The sequence below is a fragment of the Euleptes europaea genome, chromosome 16, assembly GCF_029931775.1.
Source record: "Euleptes europaea isolate rEulEur1 chromosome 16, rEulEur1.hap1, whole genome shotgun sequence".
Lineage (NCBI taxonomy): Eukaryota > Metazoa > Chordata > Lepidosauria > Squamata > Sphaerodactylidae > Euleptes > Euleptes europaea.
The window spans coordinates 46826347-46849625 of NC_079327.1; the positions used below are offsets into that span (position 1 = coordinate 46826347).

At 38.8% G+C, this 23279-nt stretch overlaps 1 protein-coding gene across 2 annotated transcripts in view; it reads right to left on the minus strand.

Annotated features, from left to right (window-relative positions):
• SH3KBP1 (SH3 domain containing kinase binding protein 1) overlaps positions 1 to 23279 on the minus strand; it is a 133145-nt gene that overhangs the window by 54966 nt on the left and 54900 nt on the right. Inside the window, exons 4-6 of one of the 2 annotated variants that reach the window (XM_056861726.1) lie at positions 18449 to 18575; positions 15040 to 15114; positions 9230 to 9426 (exon numbers count right to left, since the gene is read on the minus strand). In XM_056861726.1, the coding sequence (XP_056717704.1) occupies positions 9230 to 9426; positions 15040 to 15114; positions 18449 to 18575 (399 nt within the window). The remainder of the gene's footprint in view (positions 1 to 9229; positions 9427 to 15039; positions 15115 to 18448; positions 18576 to 23279) is intronic. The other variant, XM_056861727.1, reaches the window with a different exon arrangement.

A 23279-nucleotide genomic window follows, 5' to 3' on the forward strand; every position in this document is an offset into this window, starting at 1 on the left:
GATGCCATAAGTATCCAGTACCCTATCATTCAGAGGAAACTATACCTTGTAGTATTGCCTGGAGGAACCTCTCTGTGCTTGTGAAGAATAGCAGGAAATGATTACATCAGGGTTGTCAAATGTAAGGCCTGCAGGCCAGATCTGGCCCCTTGAGAGCTCTTATCTGGCCCGCGAGCCAGCCACCCCCACTCTTGATATGGGCTGGTGAGGCATGGCTCAGCCCAACCGAGTGACATTTATGTCATATCCATCCCTCGTAACAATTGAGTTCGACAGTCCTGGGTTAAATACTGTGTAGTGACCCCTCATCCCAGAAGTGTTATTTCCAAAATGCTCATCACACATGGATCCAAAACACACTTACTTGAAGTTAAATTTTACTTAAAGTGGATTAATTACAACTAAAGAACTATCTTAAACTTATGGACAATAAGCACATGCATCTTCAACTATACTTAAAATGCTTTCACTCAAGTACACTGACTTTCCTTCTTCATTGCTTACTTCTACAACTATTTCTCCTTTTCTTGAATTCTATTCTACCCCCATCAAGGGCGGTTTGGTATTTCTTTTTCTCACCAATACATTTTCTTGCTTTCTGCCTATTGTTAGTTTTTATTTTATTTTTAGATTAACATCTATGGAAAACAGTACAATTAAGTTCATGAAAAAGGAAACAGACAACCCACACATTTTTCCATCCATGTCAACTTATTCTACAGGTTATGCAGAGGAACAGAAAAGGACAGGAATTTGTAGGATACTTTGCAATGTGGAATGCAAACTGCAGTGATGATTGTGAGATTCTAATCTGTGACATGCCCCATCCAGAGATGACTATCACACAGTTGATTTTCTGAGCAGAGACTAGGAGATTTGCTGAACAGCAAAATGATGCAAGTAGCTAGCACCAAAACAGTAGCAGGAAGCGCTCTGGCACGAGGGCTACAAGTTACCATTTCAGCAGTCTTGTTGAAATGGTTTCCCAGAAGTTCTCAGAATTACCCCAATTTTTCTACATCAGTGTAGTGAGAACAAAAGTTTTTGGATACAGTCCCCCAGGTACTTTTTCACAAGTCATTTCGAAATGGAAAAGGCAAGAGCCCAGATACAGACTCACATATATTTTCCACTGCCAGTGATGTGTGCGTTTATTGTGTCAGTCTATGACCGTGTAGAGCCATGTACAAATCCCCATTGGGCAAGAAACTAATTGGATAACCTTGGGACAATTTATCTCTCAGCTGAACTTACCTCAAAGGGATGTTGTAAGGATAAAACAGGAAGACTATATAAACCACCATGACCTCTTTGTAAGAACGGTGGAATAAAAATGAAACATGCATTTCAATAAGGCTTGCAAAGACCTTTTTTTTGTGGGGGGGTTAGATTTCATTTTTGGTAGATTGTGTTCTCTCTTACCCTAGTGTTATTTTTTTTAAATGACTATGTTATTTCTCACTTCATGTGTTCAAAATATTTTAGACATTTCAGTTACATGTTAAATGTTATCCTTCCATCCATCTCATTCTCTTTTGTTCTGTCCCAAACAGGAAAAGGAAAGACACATGGCACATAGTAATCTAAAAAAGCTATTCAGGGAACTATGCATCTTTGTTCCATATTTCAAGCAGAAGTTGAAACGTCTGCTTTTAAACACATACACAGAATTAGTCTTATAGATATAAAATTACACTAAGACTGGCATATATTACTATATATATATATATATATATATATATATATATATATATATATATATATATATATATATATATATATATAACAATAGCAGTTTGTTCATTATACAGCAGTAGAAACTGTTAAATTTTAATTAAGAATGATTTTACCATGAGAACTAGGTGTCATATGCAGACATAATTCTGTCTTAATTTTCAAACAGAAAATACAAAAAGCCGACCAACATTAATAATTCAGAAATCTTTTTCTGGAAAAGAAGAACTTTAATATACCTAACTACTTTGGAAACAGGCCTCACTTCACCTTCACAAATATCAACACAAATGAATGAAACCTTTTCTAGCGTGCGCACGCACACACACACACACACACACACAGAGAGAGTTTATTAAATAGCAAGTCTTAAAGCAGTTCCTCCCCCCCCCCAAAAAAAAGGCCAACATTAAATCAAGGATATCATAAAACATCTGTATACATTTACAGATCAAAGGGGAAGAGTGATGCGGCTATAGAGTTCCAGGGCATCCTGCCTTTGCAAAGGAGTAACTTATTTTAATATGTTACTTATTACTTCACAAACACAGATGGAGCTGTTTTCCATTTTAAGACTCCAGTGAAAAGTCTCTCACTTTTAACACATCATTTTTATGCCATGACACAATTAGCCAAAGGCCTTCTTGCCAAACATCTGTGCTCTACATTATGCGAGTTACAACACAGTTGAAGAAATAAGCAAAAAGAGAAGCATTTGGAGACAGACATACCTCTTCTCCCATTGTGAAGTAAAGCTGCTCTTCTAGCGATTACACTAAGCAGCCTTCAAGAGCCTCAGTGGGAGCCCTCCCACTTCCTCCTAAGTGCTGAGCTCACTAAGTCTAGGAGACCAAGCCTAAAACTGAGTCACATTTAAGACCAATGTGAGTTAAGAGGAAAGCAAAACTTGCCCTTGTTTATTTCACTGGAAACCTGGAATTGCTCGCAGTTTGGGCTACACCACGATAGTGAGGTTTTCTGTCCTACCTACCAAGAAAGCTGGGTTTCTTCTAGCTTAACATACATGGAGAGTGAAAATGTCAACACTGGCAAAAGGAATTTTTTCCCCACGACCACACAGTGAGAAAAATATTTTCAAACAAAATTAATCAAACATAAATCCAGAAAAAAGTCATCTTTCTTCCTTAAGATACTCATACCCCACTACTTCATATGGTGGGAAATGAGCAGATTTTGCTGGAGAATGACTCAGTAAGAAGCAGCAACGTAGACGGCAACTTTAATTAAATAAGCTGTTACTATGTATAGAGATGACTTCAATAATGCTACTAGAACATAAAAACTACTTCTAGGTTGCAGTGTAGGTGAAGTATACTCAAGGTAGGTATTACAACATAAACGTTCTAACAGCATGATGGTATCTTTTCGCCTTTCTCTCCCCCGCTCCCTGTTAAAAATAACAAACAGAAAATTAAAAAGAAAATAGAGGGGCTTTAGACTGGTAGTAACAATTTGATAAATGCTATCATTCGTTTATGTTGGAAATGGAATATCAAAAATTTAATGAACAGAAATAATGACAGCCCCACATTGATTTCTTACACAGTTACACAATGGGCACCTCTAGCATCAACACGCTCAGCTCAAAACGATGCAGTGGAACAGGTTCGGACCTGACTCCACAGGGCAAGATGCCACCCACAATGAATCACCAAACCCAGTTTCCTAAATATGACTTTCAGTTCAAGCCTCTGCTGAAATACAACTTTCCGGTTTTCCAACAGCTAAATAACTTTACAGGATATTTCCAGAACTCATCATTTCTACCAGTGGGTAGAATGCCAGCCTTGGAACTGGCAGACCTGAGTTCAGATGTCTCCATAGTGATGAGGACAAGTTACATAAAATCTATGAACTAGGGTTCTCTGTTGGCAAGCCTGACTAGCCAGGCAGGACTGGTGTGACAGCAAATAAGGCTGCTGAAGATCCACAATGTATATGCATTATGGTATGTATGTTAATCGAGGTTAGGGTTTAAGTAGCCCTTCAGAATTTATTTGGAATCCACCGGCACATTTGATAATCATTTTTCACCTGGAAATATTGGGATGAAAATCCTTTGCATAAACAAAAAAGTTGATCAGTGGGTTTTGTTTCTTTGCCATGTTCGTCGCAAACAATGATCAAACCTATGATACAAGGATGGCTCAGTTTTCAGCTGCTCCTGTTAAGTGCAAACTACAAATAGGCCCACACCACAAGTAGATATAGGCTGAAGTCCCAAACCCATTTAACTGTAGTTAGGTCTCACTGAACTTTTGTGGAGCTAATGTCAAAATAGAAGTATTTAGTATTACACTGGGGCAGCCCATTATTGAAGGGGGGTAAATCCGCTGTGGCTAGGAGTGGCACAGCCTTCTCAGAGTCTTCCCAGCCACCAAATATAAAAGCATTTACAAAAATTAAAAAGAGAAAATGCCTACAAAGCAGAAAGCGAGGCTATGCCCCCCAAAATGGTGGCGTAGCAACACTTCTCCTCGAGGGAGTGTTCCCCTAGTGAAAGGGGTTAGGAAGCTGACTAACATCAGCTCCGCCCCTTGGAATGCCCCCCCCCCACGCTGGTGCGGGCTCCTACTTCCAGAATTTTGCTGCCAGCATTGCAGCATTGGTGGCAGAGTCCTGCACAGCAGCATGGCTTACCAGTGCTGGCATGAATGCCCTCCCCCCCGTGCCAGGGTAAGTGCCCCTTATCCTGGGATAAGTGGGCACTTAGGTTGGCGAGCGGTCACACCGGCTTCTAAGCCAATTTGGCTCCCCCCCTTTAGGACTGCAGCCTTAGTTTTCAACCCAAATAATGTTCCTAAATTCCCTACACTCTGTGAGCCAAACTAGACATGGTGTCCACAGGTCTGACCTGTGGACACCGTCACATCTGGTTTAGTTTGACCTTCTAGCGTGCACACACACATTCACTTTTGACAATGCCATTCATCAAAAGGGATTCTATAGGGCAGGGCAATTCAAAATATGCCTCTGTACCAGCAACCCTACTATTATGAACCCTTCCTATTCTGACAAGCACTTTCTTCACTACTACTGAATAAAAGCTATATGGATAGAAAAATGACCACATAATCAGGTTCTCATTCCAGTTACAAAAAGATGGTACTCAATATAGTTTTATCTGCCTTATAATAAAACAGTGAAAGAATTCCAATACAATTTAAATCAGGGGTGGGGAATGTCAGGCCCGGGGGCCATATAAGGCCTGCGAAATTATTTGGTCTGGCCCTTTGTGGGTCCTGCAAGATCTCTGGCTCAGAAAGATCTAAGACTGGCGATCCGCCCCCTCCTGCGGACAGGAACAGCCTCTATTCAAGGCAGATGTGAGTTTGTTTTGCAGAGAAAAGGAACCTTCTTTACTCCTTGGAGAAGAGTCATTAGCTATGGAGCTGTTATGACCGCCCAAGAAACTGTATTAAACCTTTCCCACCTGGGAAAGAAATCTTTTCCTCTGTACTACAAGAGGGCTGGGGGCAGAAGTGGTGACAATGGAGGGGTTAAAGGGGGCAGGGCCAGAATGCACGGCCCACGAATGATGTTATAAATATCCAAATGGCCCTTGGCAGAAAAAAGGTTCCCCACCCCTGATTTAAAGTTAAAAAAAATCATGCACTTCAAGTCATTATTTTTGCCAAATAACTTGAGGAATCTTAGCTCATCCAATAACATTTGAATATGCAACTAGGGTGCTTCCCTCTGATACTATTTACCAATTCATTTATTCTTGTGAATTCAGATAACTATGAATGCCACCGTTTGGAAGGAATATCGTTATTCCCAGGTGCCTTCCTGGTTTCAAAGTGCTCAGTTTTACTGACAGAGAGCTTCCATCACAATTGTAGGGCAATAATTTCAAGGATGAATTATTGAAGCCCAGTTGCCTCTCTTGATTTGGAGGATGGGTTTGTGATGCAACTGGTAAGATATTCTATAATAATCACTCAAACTACATACAGATACTTCAGCTCATCCAGGGTCAATTCTACTACAATTAGGAATTTATTTATTTTTGTCTTCAGGAAAGATTATTTCATATTTTGGCCATTCTTCAAGATCAGGATCTAAAGGTGAATATTCACAATCTGATTTCTCAGAAACTGAACCACAAACGAGTAACCCCTGATATTCATCCACAGTAACTTAAAGCAGAACAGCAACACAACTACGAATTTTCTTCAGTTAAAATTCAACAGTGTGGGTGCTTTTTCTTGTTGTGTTGTTGTTGTTTTGCTTTATGTCATTTAGTTTCATTTGTAAGAACAAGACAAAATAATCAGAAGGAGAAAGCCCTCCTCCAAGGTCCGCAGGAAGCCTCCCCACCCCGCCCCGCCAATGGAGCTCTTTTACTGCCCAGGGGAACCTGCGCCCGCCTCACTGTTTTTATTTTGCAAAGGCAGAGAGTAAAGACAGATCCGAGAGGAGGGGGGAGGTCTAAAGCCAACAGTTTAATGCTGATATGATGGTATACCGGCATGCCAGTATTAATTTTTTTTTAAAACCTCAGCATTAGGTCAACCCTTAACCAGCATCAGCCAATCACAAAGCGGTGATGAAAATTATGACCACTACCCTATTATCCTGCGGAGCTGCGCATGAGAACATTCCTCCCTGATCTTTTTTGCAGGATTGATGCGGGGCGGAGTTCACCATGCGTTCAGTTTTTTGATCTCGGGATAGAAAAGTGTGAGACGTGAGAGGGACAAACCAATGACATCCTAGCCATGTGTTAATGGCCACAGTGAGAATAATATAGCTATATGGAGCCTGATTCTCGTTCTGCTCCTTCTCTTGCATATACAGCCTGCTATACAGGGAATCTAATAATGAAATCCATTTGTGGCATCCTCGTCTCCCATCCACATTTTAACTCAAAACCAATGCTGGATAGAGAAGGTATTGATTTCTTGTTCAATAAATCATTTTAAAATAATGACTGCTCAGTCGTACAAAACTGGCTTTTTGAATTACTACAAATTGGCTTTTCAAACAGCTTTTAAATTGAGGAACTGTTACAGCAGGGGACTGTATCACTTCCTGTATTTTTTATACATCTGGACTCCCATATTTTTCAGTTACTTTCTTCACCCAAATGAAGTCTTCTTACAGAAACCATGTGAGGGGAACTAGTTGCTCATCAGCTTCAGCAACAGTAATTGTTGCAGTCACATTTTGGAAAATAATGGCAATACAACTTATTTGCATTACTTCAATGCAGTCTGCTTTAAACCAATACTGTTATTGAGGTGCAGAACTGTTATGATTTCAAGCTCACAGTTCTTCAAGTGAAACCTTCTCTCTTACCAGAGTAATACCCCTATTACTTTGCTACGAATAGCCAGGGAATTAGATAAAGCTTAATAAATTTTGTATACCCTAACAATTTTGTCATATCTCAAAAGAGTGTGATTGTATAGGAATTCACTCAGGGAAGAATGCACATCTTCGCTTAAATCAGCTCCCAGCTGTGAATTACCTATCAGACCAGCAATTCCAAGAGGAGGAGGAGCTGAACCCATTCTGCTTCAGATAAATCAGTGACACATATTTGATAAAACTCCTGTCCATTACAGTTGATAACTGTGCTGAAAAAGCTACAGTGTTCACTTGCAAGAGGTCTACCAACTTTTCAATTCTGTGGCCTAAAACAAATCAACAACAAAATGCATTGGTTTGGAAAATTAGTGTTGCCCAAGGAGGATACAATGCTTTCTTAGAAAAGGAAATTCTTGGAGGAGTTGATTGCCTTCCAAGACTCATCATCTTCTAAGAAACCTTTATGAAACTTCACCAGGATTTTGTTTGCATGGTTAGACTGTTATGAATAGAAAAAAGACCTCTTATTTCAAGAGTCTTTGCTGTATTCAAGTCAGAGAGGAAAAAATAAAACTCAGTTTTAAGCTGTTATACATAATCTTGCTTCCAACTTCTACGCAGAAAATGATTTTATGGTTTCTTCTGGAACTTTGCAATGAGAAGTGACATACCTAATGTAACACAAATAGTGCTACCAGAAAATACCATAAACACGAAGCAGAACTTTGATGCACTCAGACACACATGAGGTCTCAAGGGGTACGCGAACAGAATAATGAACAAGTGCGCTTGTAACAAAGGGACTGTGGAACAACGAATAATATAGACTGTAGTTATCTGTGTCAAGACAGGAATAGTGCAAAAGAACAGTAAAAAAGAAAACCTGCTATTTTTTTTTTCATTTTTACTTAACAAAATGAAAATAAACTTACAAAGAGCCACTTTACAAATACTGTTTTGCAGTTCATGAAAGGAGGAAATGTCAAGTGCAAATGTTTATCAGAGAATATGACAACCCATTCTGTTCCCCCACATTCTTGTACAAGCTTCAATGTACTCCCAACAGCCCCTAGACAATGAGAACACCACCCAATTTTCTTCAGAGAATTGTAACACTCTAATTTCATGGGACACAAAGTTACATCCTAGGGCCTACTATTGATGTCTCATCTTGGGATGTGTTTGGAACAGATAATTTGCTCAGGTGCTAATTCAATGCATGGGCTTCTGTGGTGACTTAAGTGTTGGGTTGTAGTTACCAGGGAAGCTCAAAAGCTATGGGAAGGATTTTTTTCCAATGCCACCAGCCACAGGATTTCAATAAAAAGGAGTCCATTAGCTTAATTCTGGTAGGAAACGTAGCCTTCGTCCCCTGACTTGGTCATGTGGGGATTCAGGGAGCTATTTAAAGATGTGGTAGGAACCATTCAAGATTGTTCTGCTAACTGAGCCAGTTACTGTATACTTGTGGTATCTCTGTCCATTTTTCCTAGATATTATATCCACTTCCTCCTCTACTACTACAAACATTTGAACCATCTTTGCACTGCAATCTGTCATTCTTGATAACTTTTGTTCCTCAGCTCAGTGTGCTCACAAATTTCCTGCCTACTACAATATATGTAACTTTTATTATATATTACCATCTGATGTTATTTGTTCAAGTACATTAATTTTGAATAACAGGATAGCAAACATTGTTACATGCAAAAATTTTCATTAAACATAAGCAGCCAGAAAATTGTATTGTATGGCGTCTCGAAATATGAATGGCCCAAAGCTAGGACACATTAGTGTCCTTCACTTTGAGGGAAAGGCTGAGGAGTTGATTTGCTATGTGTACTTGAAAATCAACACTGCAGTTATTAAATAAAATTCTATAAAGTTCACCCGAAGACAGCACAACTACAGTTCAGACTGAACCATAATACTATTTGCATAGTCTTCAAGCAGATATTAAAACACTGTTACATTAAAAGGCATAATTTACCCACTGGTATAAAGGATTTTTCTTCTAGGCACTTAGGATGATCAATTACTTCAACTTACCAATATTCATTTTCTTGACTTTGGCAGAGGATAAAACCCAACAGTCAAACTTAGGTTTAAAACAACCAAATGTCAAACATATCTGAGGATCTTTAATTATTGACTGTACCTTTTCAACAGGCAGAAAGTCATTGTCTACTTCAATTGATCTTGGCCGTAGTTTTATAGGTTTGTCCTTGAAAATGTCACCAAAACCAATCCCCTTGACCTTTTTGGGTTGGATTGTTGCTGCCCCATTGGCACCTTCTGATTTTGTGCTGCTTGAGTCACCACCGTCACTTTCAGAGCCTGCAGCATCTCTTAAGCCTGTGAGACAGAAGGGAGGAAAAGAAATGTATGACCGCTGTCAAGAATTTACTTCTAAACAACAACTGTGCAATGTGTATTGTTTTAAAAAATGAAAAATTAAAGTAAGTGGCTCCAGTCAGAAAGTACTTGGGTTAATAGTGGGCCTTGTGTTCGTATAACTCATGTCAAACTACTTATGCAATATTATCTGTGGGAGAACTAGAGCACTGAATACTAGTTAATCAAATATGCAATCTAATAACCTGCACAGTATTGCCAACGCATTTAATTACATTCCTGTCTAGCTGAGGCAATCTTGTTACAAATGCATGCATCCACACCCCTGTGCAGAAATAAAATGAATCAAAACAGACAGCCTGATTGGCTTTAGTAGCCTCAGTGAGAAAGGCTATTCCGCTTATATTAGCTTAAAGGATAAACAGGTTTTACTTGAACAGCTTCACTGAGATACTGTCTTGCTATGGATGCATACCAAATACTCCTCTGTGCAAGCAAGCTGAAGGTATAAGATCTCACTCTTTTCCTCCAAAGACACACAGAAGCATAGATTGAGCAAGCAACAAATGAATGATACAGTTTGAAATTCTGACAATTAAAGCATGAATGGCCAACAAAACATTGTTAATCTAGCTAACTTGTATTGTGCCAGTCAAGCAGAATACATAATTCTGGAACACTATCTCTTAGAGCATAACTAACTGGGATTGTATTTAGCATATGGTAAGCCCTAACATTTAATAATCATATCCTATTCACGTGTATTCTAACATCATTTAATAATCATACCCTATACACGTTCAATAAAGATACTATGAAATAGTTAGCATTCACAAAATGACAGCTCACAAACAAGTTCATAGACAACTTTTCAACGTTTTCACATGAATAGGCATACTCCCCCCCACAATTTAAAAGTCAGATCACTGGTCCATCCAGCTCTGTTAACACTATTTTGACTGACATTGGCTCACTAGGCTCTTAGGCAAAAAAGAGATCTCCCCTAATACCTTCTTATTTAGACCCTTTTACTGGAGATGCCAATGACTGAAATGTCTGCATGCAAAGAAAGCAGCCTGCTCTACCACCAAGACAGGGGATACCTAATTTTAACCTTAGCTTTAGCAATATTTCACTGTAAAGAAAAAAAAACCCACTCTACTGGGTTTATAGGAATCAAACATTTAAAAATACAGTTACAATTTGTGCACGAGGCACCAGACACTCAAAATCAGTGCACTAACAATAATTATTCCCTAGGGTTTTGCTGGCATCAGCACAGAATTCAGCAACACATTGAGATTTCTCAGAGACAATGACAGTGGGATGTATTAAATTACCTTTTGAATTTTACCATAGTATTTGTTTTTATTTTAACACCTTTTAAAATACAGGGAAACAATTGTTTCCATATGTAAAAATAAGAAAAGGAACAAAATAAATGTCCACAACACTGCCTTGCTTTGAAAATAAACTGCACCAGAGTTATCTATGTTATGTTACAGTTATATGATAAGCGCTATCTATGTTATGACACAGTTATATAATCAATGTGTATTGTAATATATCTTTCTCAAACTGCATTAATGTCAACTCTCATCTGAGACAGCTTTTTCTTATTCTTTATGTTAGGTTTTTAAATATATATATATTTATAAATAAATATATATATACACACACACTTCCAATACAGAGAGAATGATATTAGTCCTTACCCGGCATTATCTTCACAGATATTGAGCACTGCAAAGTCAGTTGCATAAAATATATATAACTGAGCCACCTAAGAGTTTCTGTCTAATCTGATCTGCCAACCAGGAAGAACCGTGTGCTAAATAAAACTACAATTAGTATTGTATTGTATTAGGGGATATTCCTTTTCAGAAAAAAAGAGAGAGATTGCAATATTTCCTTTGCTCCACTTTCATTTTTTACAGATAAATCTGCAAAACATTAGTATAATAAATACATCAGGATAGTTGGAAAAGACCAAACAACTTCTTTATGCTTTGCGCTTCAATAAATCTTTAAGTCTTTCAGGTATCACAAGACTCCTTTTTGATGTAAGACAGCATTGGACAACTACTCCACTGGAACTTTAAGTGCTTGAAATGGTCAACATCTCCATTCCAATGTTATCTAATTTTACTTAGTTGCTTTTTTTTACAAACATAGTATTGTTCGCAGCAAAAAGGCCACTACAAACTAGCCATCCACATACAAGACATCTCAGTCAGTCCATATTAACCACTACAAAACAAAGGATGTTTGTGAATAGGTCCTGTTAACCTATGGAAGTCAACCAAGCCATGTGCTACAGCAAAATATGCTAAGTTGGTACGGAGAAAAACTCCAAACATGGTTGCCCATCAGATCCTGGTTGTGAGCAAAACTAATTAATCAAATTTCCAAACAAAATATTAGATTACTCCATGCCAATTAAAGTTGATGGTAGAACTTTGGTGAAGGAAAGAGGAAATCCCAAGGCTCCCATTGACTTTAACTAATCAAGACAAGTGTAAATCTTAGGACTGCACTGCAAGTCTAGTGCCACCTGTCCAACTAATGATTAAACAAAGCAATTTGCATTTTGGTTTAGTGTCAATTATCGGGTGCCTATGTCCGACACCGACCTTGTTTTAAGAAGGCTATATTTATTTTAAAAATCAGAAGATATATTACATTACAAAAGTTTAACACTTTAAAAGTCTTGTGATATATATCATAGATGTATTCATAATTCCAGAATATATTCCTCAGGAAGACACAGTTTTAACCTCCAACAATGTTTTGTCATTTCCTTTCTTAAACACAAATCATATTCTGTAACACAAACAAGCTTGAACAAGCTTGATTTATGCCTTGGCAACAAATCATGCAGACTAAAAGGGGAATAAGCAGTTTCCTGTAACATGGGGCAACATGAATGGCAGGGCTCCCTTGGCATAGCTGGGAAGCTATTATTATGGATGCAGACAATTTTTCTTTTTTTCCAGAAACCATAACAAAAGATTGTTTCTGTTAAGTTTTTGTCTTCTGCTTCTGTCTACTGCCTTAGCCATTCACTTGTTTTAATTTCTTTAGCACTTCCTGTTATGTTGGTTATTTGGCAGAAGACGCAATACAACAATGGAAATAAAGTATTTTCCACATGACATCTATAGTAAAGCTTATATTACAAGCCTAAAAAATAACATTTGGAGACCTGGAGCATAGCTTTTTTTTCCGGTGAACTCTGCATTTATGTGCCCAGCGGCATCTGCTTGCATTTTAATGTTTAATCACTGTAACTGACCACTGTGCATGTGTTTATTACATTGTCATAAATTTACTTTAACTCTACATTACTAGAAGTGGAGGAGAGAGGTTAAAACAGCCCTATTTTAAATGAGTCACAGAAAGTGAAAAAATTATATGAGAGCACTAATGTTTTGCTTACTATGAACAAACGTTTTGATCTACAAAATCAGAATTGTGAATAAATCTAAGGCCAGTTGCCACCCAGCTTAATGGGGATAAAGTGTAGAAGACTTGGGAAGGCAATGGCAAACCACCCCGTAAACATAGTCTGCCTAGTAAATATCACGATGTGACGATACCCCATAGGTCAGTAATGACCCAGCGCTTGACCTTTACCTTTGTTGCTTCTGAACAACTCTTAAGACAGTGGCTGGCAAAAATATAGTCATGGACTGGGATCTGTTCTTGGGATTACAGTGAATAGCAAAACACATGAATACTGGGAGACAGGGACAAAGGGGGTCTTGGCTTCCTAGTCACAACATAACCAAATAACCCACAAAATGCAACAATGTAATATTTAATATGGTAAAATGGTGGGGGTACAGAAGGGGTCTACAACCTTTTTCAGCCTGCAGGCACCTTTGGAATTCTGACACAGGATGGTGGGCACAACCACAAAATGGCCTTTTATGCATGGAAAGTTTGCATTGGGTTTGCCCCTCTCTAGATGCAGTTTTCTTATCTAAATTTTCAAAACTCTATGCATGGGGGCCTTTTGCTCCGAGGAAATTCCAGGAGTACCTTATGATCAATTATGCATCTCCAGCTAAAATGTGGAGCTTTTGAACCACATGGGAGTTAGTCCCCCTGAAAATAGTTTGTAATTGGCTGTAGTATATATTTTTTTAAATACATCACCAGCCCCCGCCATCCCCACAGAGGGATTATTTCATTTTAAATGAACTGAGTGGCCATTTTACAGCCAAAGCAGAGAAAGGTCCAGATAACCACCTCCCCTCCCAACCAATTTGTTTCTGACTATCTCACTGCAGGGATCATAACAACATAAAAACACTCGCATAGTCATTTCCATTTCATCATTCCATCGGTAATCTAGCAGGGAGGGAGGGAAATCAGCCCAGCTCTGATGGATCTGCGATGTCTGAAAAAACTTGCAGGGAAAGATCTGGTGTGTCGTCCCCAATGCATTCGGGTCACTCAGTGGTAAATTGCTTGAATTGGGGGGGGGTGCCGGGTCTTTCCCTGGTGTGCCAGGGGGGAGGGGTGTGCCGGGTCTTCCCTTCAGTCCAGCATTGTTTGCGAAGCTAAATACTCATGCATAAATAGTCAATGTCAGTGAATGAGGTTATTTTCTTGCATACACATAAAATTACAGATATTGAGCTAGCTAAAAAACTCTCATCCATCTTCATTTTGCAGGCATTTACACACTTATGCAAAAGGAATAGGAAAAATAGCTTCTCCAGCTGTCCCTTTACAGGAGCTCTTCTTCCATGAGCCCAGACATTTTAAACCTGCATTATTTCTTGTAACCATGACAGTTGGTGCTGAATCACTGGTGAAAGCCCCCTGCACATGTTTACAGTAAGAGAGAGATTCTGGATAGATTCTGATAGGAACAAAAATGATGTCAACAAAATTTGATATACTGATGTTGTTATCAACTTCCACCTGAATTATAACAATATATTAAAGCAGGGGAAATCTGATGACTTCAACAGAAGTGTCAGCTTTCCTCTGAGTAGCTGCAATATGGCAAACAAAAGGAAAGGTCTAAAGTAAGAAGCAATTAGTGAAAGGGAGGTAAACCCCGCTCCCATCCCCTACCCCAGCCATTCTCACTGCACACATCCAGAACACGGCTTTGCATTAAATATAATAGGCTAGAAAACATTGTATATAGCCTCCTTTGTTATCAAAAAGCAGGTCTGGCTGATAAGTGTTTTCTTATTAAAAATAATTCTATTCTTTGTTGGGTAAACCATCCTAAACAAACTTGAATAGTTGTATTTTGCCCACCCTGGTCACATAGTGCTTAAGAGTAAATTGCTTTTCATGGAACATCACTCAGAAATATGCATTCTAATTCCAGCAAACTGTTAAAGTATACATTTATAAATTAATATTCTATTATGCAGTAGTGCCCCATACCTTCAATACTGTTCATACATGTGTACACATACACATCAGCCTATAGGATTGGCAGCATCACAGCATACACACAGCATATTCACGCATAACAGCCAAAGCTGAGTGCAATGGGTAGCTGTTATTCAATGGCAGATGAAATTGCACACAATCAAGGAAGCGGACTTAGCTTAGCATTCCTTCTTTTAAAAATTAACTCACTGTTATAGCGTCTGTAGCTGTCAATCTTGGTTGGTGCCACTTTATACAGAATTGAACCTTCAAAGGCAGATTTTCCTGACAGGAGAACAAAGGAAAAGGAAAAACAAAACAAAAAGGGGTACAAGAAATCGAATAGTGGCAAAAGAAAGGATAGGAAAGGATAGTTTTAAAAGTCTTTGCTGTGGACTGAAAGATTTATTAGCAGAAGAACAGGACTTTCAGTAGTCAAGTTTCACTAAATGCATTTCCAACAGGAAGATATAATGATTTTGCGAAGAATTACATCATAATATAAATAATTATCATTTCCTATGATCTCACGGGTTGTCAAAGTCAAAACGTTAACTACAGTACATACAACCACACTTTTTAATTAAAAGTTCCACTATGTTTCCACTTCACTTTTAATCTGATTATGTAGTTTAATTTTTTAAACTTCTTAACTGACATATTAAGATGTTTCAAAGACTTTAGTTCCAAAGATGTCTCAAATAGGAGCCTATTACACACCTGCACTGTCCTACAACACCCATAAAAGATACTCCTCCCCTTCATTTGAACTACTTGCATCATTCATGTGTCCTTTATCCAACCTCCTTGCTAGCTTTCCAAATGCCAGGGAAGGGTGTGTATATGATTAGAAATTATTCTGGTTCTATGGTTTCACTTGATGGATCTTTTAAATTATCCATAAGCCACCTGCATACTCAATATCATCACACCCAGCTACGTACACATGAACACATGAAGCTGCCTTATACTGAATCAGACGCTTGGTCCATCAAAGTCAGTATTGTCTACTCAGACCAGCAGCGCCTCTCCAGGGTCTCAGGCAGAGATCTTTCACATCACCTACTTGCCTAGTCCCTTTAACTGGAGATGCCAGGGATTGAACCTGGGACCTTCTGCATGCCAAGCAGATGCTCTACCTCTGAGCCACAGCCCCACCCCTCTGAAGACATTATGTGAACAATTATGAGAATTGACCTTCCTCAGAAGAAAGTCCCCCAAGATGAAAACACAATATGGTGATGGGGCAGGTCAATGCAAAAAAATTCAAACATTTTGAAATATGGATTATTATTCAAATTTATTATAATCCAAATTATAAATATTTTGATTATTATCCAAATATTGCTGGCAATATTCCCACAATGGATCCCTTCCACCAGGCAGACAGGTATGTGGACAGTGTGACAAACCTTTAATGGAGAGAAAAAGCAAGGCCATGAATCTGTCTGCTTTTGGGTCCAAAAGATCAAGGAAAGTGTTCATTGAGTTTGGAATGAGATATATACATGTCGCTGTTGCTGAAAAACAGCCCATCCAGTCCCTGTACCTTTCCATAATATCTTGTACAAACTATCTGTGGCCTCATGTTATACATTTCCCCACCTGCCTGCCAGCTGAAGTCATTGACTGGGGGCAGGAAATGTATCTTCATGAAGTTACAATATGTTTACTCATAGGTCAATATTGTGGTGGAGGACTAGAAAGCTAGATGAGTGACTTCTTTTTTCAGTGTTAATGCACATTTGTGCTGCAATGTCTATTTCTGACTCAATTTAATCCATCAATACTTGTATATTTTAGATTAAAGCCATACATTAAAAGTACAGTGTTACTGCATCAGCATCTCAAACTACTGTCAGAAGTATAAACCAATGGGTAATCATACAACATACAGAAATAAGATTTCTAACAATATGCAGGAGTAAACAAAATTGATCATTTTTATTCCATTAAAGCTAATGAAAGCAATGTAACAGCCATTCCTCCAACTATATTATATGTATCCATATGTTATCCAATATTATTATAGTTTATAATAGAGCAAGTGATCTGAAAGAATACAATTTTTTCAAAATGGTGGCTAAATTCTTCAATATTAAATAAAATCTAAAGTAATAATTTTAATAGTATTAAACCCAACATAAAAAAGTATTAAACATGCATTTAAAAAGAAGTAAAACAGCAGTTTTAGGGAAGTGGCTATGAGGACAACACTTTCCAAACACTGCTGGCATTTTATGGCAGTACCAAGCCAACAGATAAGCAGAGGAAAAATAATACCAAAAAAATTGTTATTTTTACCCATGGATTAAAAGATGATAAAAGAACGAACATACTTCCCAAAAAAGACACTCCTGCATCCTCAGAACAAGTAATTTTGAATCCATAAAGGCCTTGAATCATAGCCTCTTGCTAAACGAATCCATTTGCTGTATATATTTTAGACATTTCTTACCAAAAACAACAATTACCCAGAGACAGGAATCTTTGCAATATAAATGGGAAACCCTCATGTAACTAGAGTTTGACTTTTGTTTTATGGGTTTTTAAGTACTGAAAAAATTACTATACCAAACAGAAAGAGGGCAAATACAAATACAATAGTACAATATTATATAGTTAATATTATATAGTAAATACAATATTATATAGTTAATATAATATTAACTTGAGAAAATTGGGAGTAGGCCACTGAATCTTGCCACTGCAAGCTTCCTGCTTTAAAACTTGTTTTCCTAAATTACTGTTGAGGAGTAACCATACTGTCCATGGCAACAATCAGGTATAATGTCGAACAGTACTTATGGCAAGCAGAGAAAATTGAGCAAAGACGTAAAAGATATGAGGAAGCAGGCATGGGCTGGTCCTTTAAATCTACTGATCCCCCAAGGGGGCTTGTACTCTGGAAGGACTCTGTTGCCATCAGTCTGCCGGGTGTCACTGCCTACTGTTTGGCAGATGTCATTGCTCTGGCCAGTCCCCTACTCCTCAATAGTGGCTACAGACTTCTAATCACTAAGAGGTCATTCCAGGCTCCTCTTTCAAAAGAGGGTGGTCCAAATGAAAGTCCAACAGCTGCCACCTTCTCCTCACTAAGCTATGGTATTCAGAGCAGGTAGTAGATGCTTCCTCCACCTCTTCATGAGAAGACAATGGTGTCTGGTGAGGTGGTGGCAGCTGCTGCACTCTTCATATTGAAGTGATGGCAGCTATAAAGAGGACGCAGGGGTCACTGCCTACAGTCTCTGCAGCCAACCCCTCATTCAGCCACCATGACTGACGCAGGAGGTTAACAAAGTCAGGCCAGAAGTGATGTGGGCTAGAAGAGAAATATGCCCATTCCCAGGAACCTTTGAACTTCTCCATCTGCTGCTACATTAGGCTCCTACATTAGGGAGCACACAGTAGTGTAATCATTTATCCATTGCTGAACTGAACATTACATCTGCTTCATTTTGCACTTTTCAATGTCTTTAAACTTTTTCATGTTAACATATAATTCATCCGATATTCCAAGACAAAACTGTAGAAAAACCATCATGCAAAAATAAATATATTTCTAGCAAAAGCGAAAATAAAATGGAAAAAATGGGGCACGGGATGCTGATATCCTTACTTGGTTTTACTAGTTGCTCCTCTTGAACAGTTCCCACATCATCAGATTCTGAGAGTTCCTTTATGAAATTGGAAGGAAACATGCCAGTCTTTCCATTGAGAACTCCTTCCCACCAGCCCTCTTCCACCTGTGCCAAGACAGAAACATAGTATGTTCTGAAGTTCAAACTTGCACATGCATGTGACAACCGTTTGGAATGTTTTTATTACTGATTACCTTGCATTGGCTTTTGATAGACTGATCAAAGGTTCTACAGAATCCTGCAAGTTTTGGGAGTCCTTTGTGATAGTTCTAGATTCCTTCTTCTACAGAAAACTATGGGGGATGATTGCTGTTCTTCCACCTTAGTTACCTTGTATAATTTCACCTTGTCCTGGGTACTGTTAAACATCTATTTGTTGATGCTGTGAGAGATAATCCATCAGTACAGAATGCAGTGTCATCAACAGATTGATGGAAGTCTCCTTCCTGAATTTGTGCCTGGAACCTATTTGGATTGCATGATTGAAAGAAACCCAGCGCCAGAAATACAAATGTACTGATAACTGGAAGTCTCTGGCTCTTGGAAGGGATTATGCTCCTGGGCCCACAGGTTATTGTGGCACCTTCTAGTAGTTATGTTCAGCCAGGTGTGTCCCCTTGTAGATCTCCAGCCTCCAATTTTGATTACTGTTACTTGTTCTATGCTAGTGCTGAATACTATTCAAACAGCAGCTAGTTCAGAATTCAGTCGGCTACCTTTTAACTAACATAAAGTAAGAACACAGCCATATTCTGACGTGACTGCATTGGCTAGTCATTTGTTTTCAGGCTTGAATATCACATCCCGGTTATTACATTTAAAAGTCCCAAATGGTCTTGGTTGCATATAAAAGCCTTCCCTCAATCAACTGATGGACATATATTTAATGAAAGTGCTGTGTTGCTTTATTATTGCTGCCTTAGCAGTCTGGTGATTTATTATTATTTTACTGGATATTGATTTCAGTAGTTATATATGATCCACTGCATATTTTTTAAAAATAAAAACAAATACAATGTAAAAGAATATGGTGTTAACCCTATAAACACAGTACACATGTGTACACACATAAGATAAAATTTTAAAAGGCAGTGGGGTTTAGTAGATAAGAGTATGGTGGATCCTCGATCTGCAAGATTTCATTTTAAGCCCCGCTATTACTACACATTCACCTAGAATCATAGAATCACAGAGTTGGAATGGACCACCAGGGCCATCAAGTCCAACCCCCTGCACAATGCAGGAAATTCACAACTACCTCCCCACTCCACACCCCTAGTGACCAGAAGATGGCCAAGATGCCCTCCCTCTCATCATCTGCCTAAGGTCACAGAATCAGCATTGCTGACAGATGGCCATCTAACCTCTTCTTAAAAACCTCCAGGGAAGGAGAGCTTACCACCTCCCAAGGGAGCCTGTTCCACTGAGGAACCGCTCTAACTGTTAGAAAATTCTTCCTAATGTCTAGACGGAAACTCTTTTGATTTAATTTCAACCTGTTGGTTCTGGTCCGACCTTCTTGAGCAACAGAAAACACCATCCTCTACATGAAAGCCCTTCACATACTTGAACATGGTTATCATGTTCATGGTATCATGTATCATGTTCATGTATCATGGTGTCTTCTCCTCTTCAGGCTAAACATACCCAGCTCCTTCAACCTTTCCTCATAGGACTTGGTTTCCAGACCCCTCACCATCTTTGTTGCCCTTCTCTGGACACGTTCCAGCTTGTCCACATCTTTCTTAAATTGTGGTGCCCAAAACTGAACACAGTACTCTAGCTGAGGTCTAACAAGAGCAGAGTAAAGCGATACCATCACTTCGCGTGATCTGGACACTATACTTCTGTTGATGCAGCCCAAGACTGCATTTGCCTTTTTAGTTACAGCATCACAGTGCTGACTCATGTTCAGTGTTTGGTCTACTAAGACCTGGTCTTAGCTATATCACAGTTTGAATCTGAGGGCCTAACCAGATGTAACATTTTCCACATGTGCACTTCCACTTTCAAAATGTTGCATCTGTTTTGTTATATCCACTAGCATGGAGGCTGTTGCCCCTCCAGTGTAGAGGAGCATTTACCTTGGTAGGGAGGAAAAAAGAGATGCAGTTCTGCTGCTTGAAAGAAAGAAATGGGGAAACTTCCCGCAGGAAGGTTAGCGATGGGGGAGGGGGAGAAGGATGCAGGGGCTGCTCCATCTCATAGCTCAGCCAGGAAGGGATGAGGAAGGGAAGAGGTAACGGTGTTGGCTGCTCCCTGCTGCCGCCATCCTCCTCCCTGTGTCCTCTTCCCTTTCCCGTCTCCTTCCTGCCTGTGCTACGTGACTTTAGGTCATACTCATAGAATCACAGAGTTGGAAGGGGCCAGACAGGCCATTTAGTCCAACCCCCTGCTTAATGCAGGATCAGCCTACAGCATTTCTGAAAAGTGCTTGTCCAGCCTCTGCTTAAAGACTGCCAGTGAGGGGGAGCTCACCACCTCCCTAGGTAGCTGATTCCACTGTTGAACAACTCTTACATTAAATACTTTTTCCTAATACCCAGCCAGTACCTTTCCGCCCGCAATTTAAACCCATTATTGTGAGTCCTGTCCTCTGCTGCCAACAGGAATGGCTCCCTGCCCTCCTCTAAGTGACAGCCCTTCAAATACTTAAAGAGAGAAGTCATGACCCCCTCAACCTCCTCTTCTCCAGACTAAACATTCCCAACTCCCTCAGTCTTTCCTCATAGGGCTTGATCTGATCATCCTTGTCACTCTCCTCTGTACCCACTCAATTCTGTCCATATCCTTTTTGAAGTGAGTCCTCCAGAACTGCACACAATACTCCTGGCATGGCCTGATCAATGCAATGTACAGCGGAACTTTGACATCTTGAGATTTGGATGTTATGCCTCTGTTGATGCACCCCAAGATCGCATTAGCTTTTTTTGTCACTGCATCACACTGGCTGTTCATATTCAACTTACGGTCCACTCATACCCCAAGATCTTGTTCACACACACTGCTGCCCAGAAATGTATCCCCCATTTAGTATCCATGTCCCTCATTTCTGTTACCCAGATGTAGAACTCTGCACTTATCCTTGAAAACCTAGCCCGAGGTCCCAGAATCCAAATCGCTCCTGCCGGCACCACCAACGCAGCCAGCGGTTCACCTCCATTATATTTAATGGATGCACCCGGCATGCTATCTCTCTCTCCTTACCTCCACCACAACTAGCATTACAACTTTTATTGGTTTTGGACTGTAAATTTATTATAACTAGCATTACAAGATAGTTACTTTGCATAATTGTTGTAATTTGTTCCATGTCTAGATTAACTGAGTTGCATCTGAGTGGAATAAAAGTTTAATTTAACACACACACACACACACACAAATCGTTTCTCACTTTTAAAAAAATTCACTTGTATTTTGATATAAGATTGGAGCATACTGAATTGAACACACTGATACTGTCAACAAGATTCAGAAATCACTTCTGTTTTAAAGTGGTAAATTAATTATTCTCCAGCATAACAGTAGTAGAAAATAAATGTGTCATGTATAGTGATTAACTTTCTTCCAAGTAATTCCATTTAGTATGGAATGGCAGCTTCATGCTGGGAAATGACATTCTCTAAATAGCAAATACCCTTAGGTTATAAAGTGACAGAAGAAATTACTCATCCTCTATACCAACTAAGGATATCTTTGATATTTTAATAATTTCCATCCATCAGACACTGCCCATCTACAGAAAAGTGACAGAAGAGGACAGCTTCAGTATGCTAATGATCAAACCCTAACATGGATGCAATCCACTTCTTTTCAGAAAAAAATATTTTAAGCAAATAATTGAACAAGCAATTTTTGAAATCTGGACAAATCTAAGCAAAACAACATTTATCTTTTACACAGACAATGTATTACACATTCAGTTTACTCGGGCTTCAGTATTTTCAGGTTAACAAAAACTTTAAAGGACACTGAGAATCAGTTCAGTTTGGGATGCATATATTCCAGTAATATTTTGTTTTAGATTTGAACTAAGTTAAGTTACTCAAGATCAATTTAAAAACTCCTTAAATCCATTCAATGCAAACTAGGTTGTCTGTCTGAAACAGTATGTCAAACAATGTGTGATTAAAGGTGATTTTTTAAAAAATATGTCGACTAATTTCACTCTCAGTGCACTGAACAAAGAAGAAATACAAGATGAAGTCATGTGGCCTAAGAAAATAACTTGTTTCTCCTTGTATTCTCTAATAAAAACCCCAACAAATTAGGGTCAAAAAACTTTAAAAACAGGATAAGGCTGCAGTTCTACATATACAATAAACACTGCAGGATTTATTTAAGAGAACAGAGGACTTTGAGCAAAACCAGATATGGCTCACTTAAATTAACAAACCTTGGATCCAACTGTACACCACGAGAAGGAAGTCACCTGTTTATTTATCTGAATAGATTAAACTATAGTAATCAGTAGTTTAGAAATTAGGAATGCAGCTACTCAGACTTTCCAAGCTAACCACGGCAGACTATAAAGTCCATCAGCCAACTAGCTACTGTATGACCTCTTATGTCTTCCTATTAAAATGTAACCCTTCTAACATACTCATTACATTTCTAACCTATTTAATTGCTATTTGCATTTCCCCAATATAAATATAGGCAGCATACTAATTCATTCACTTATACATTTGAAAACTTAGTGCTACACATGTATTTCTGGTCTCACTGTATCACTGCACCATTGTGCTGTTGGGTTACAATGTTGGAACTAGGATCTGGAAGAATCTAATCAAATCCCCTATATGATAG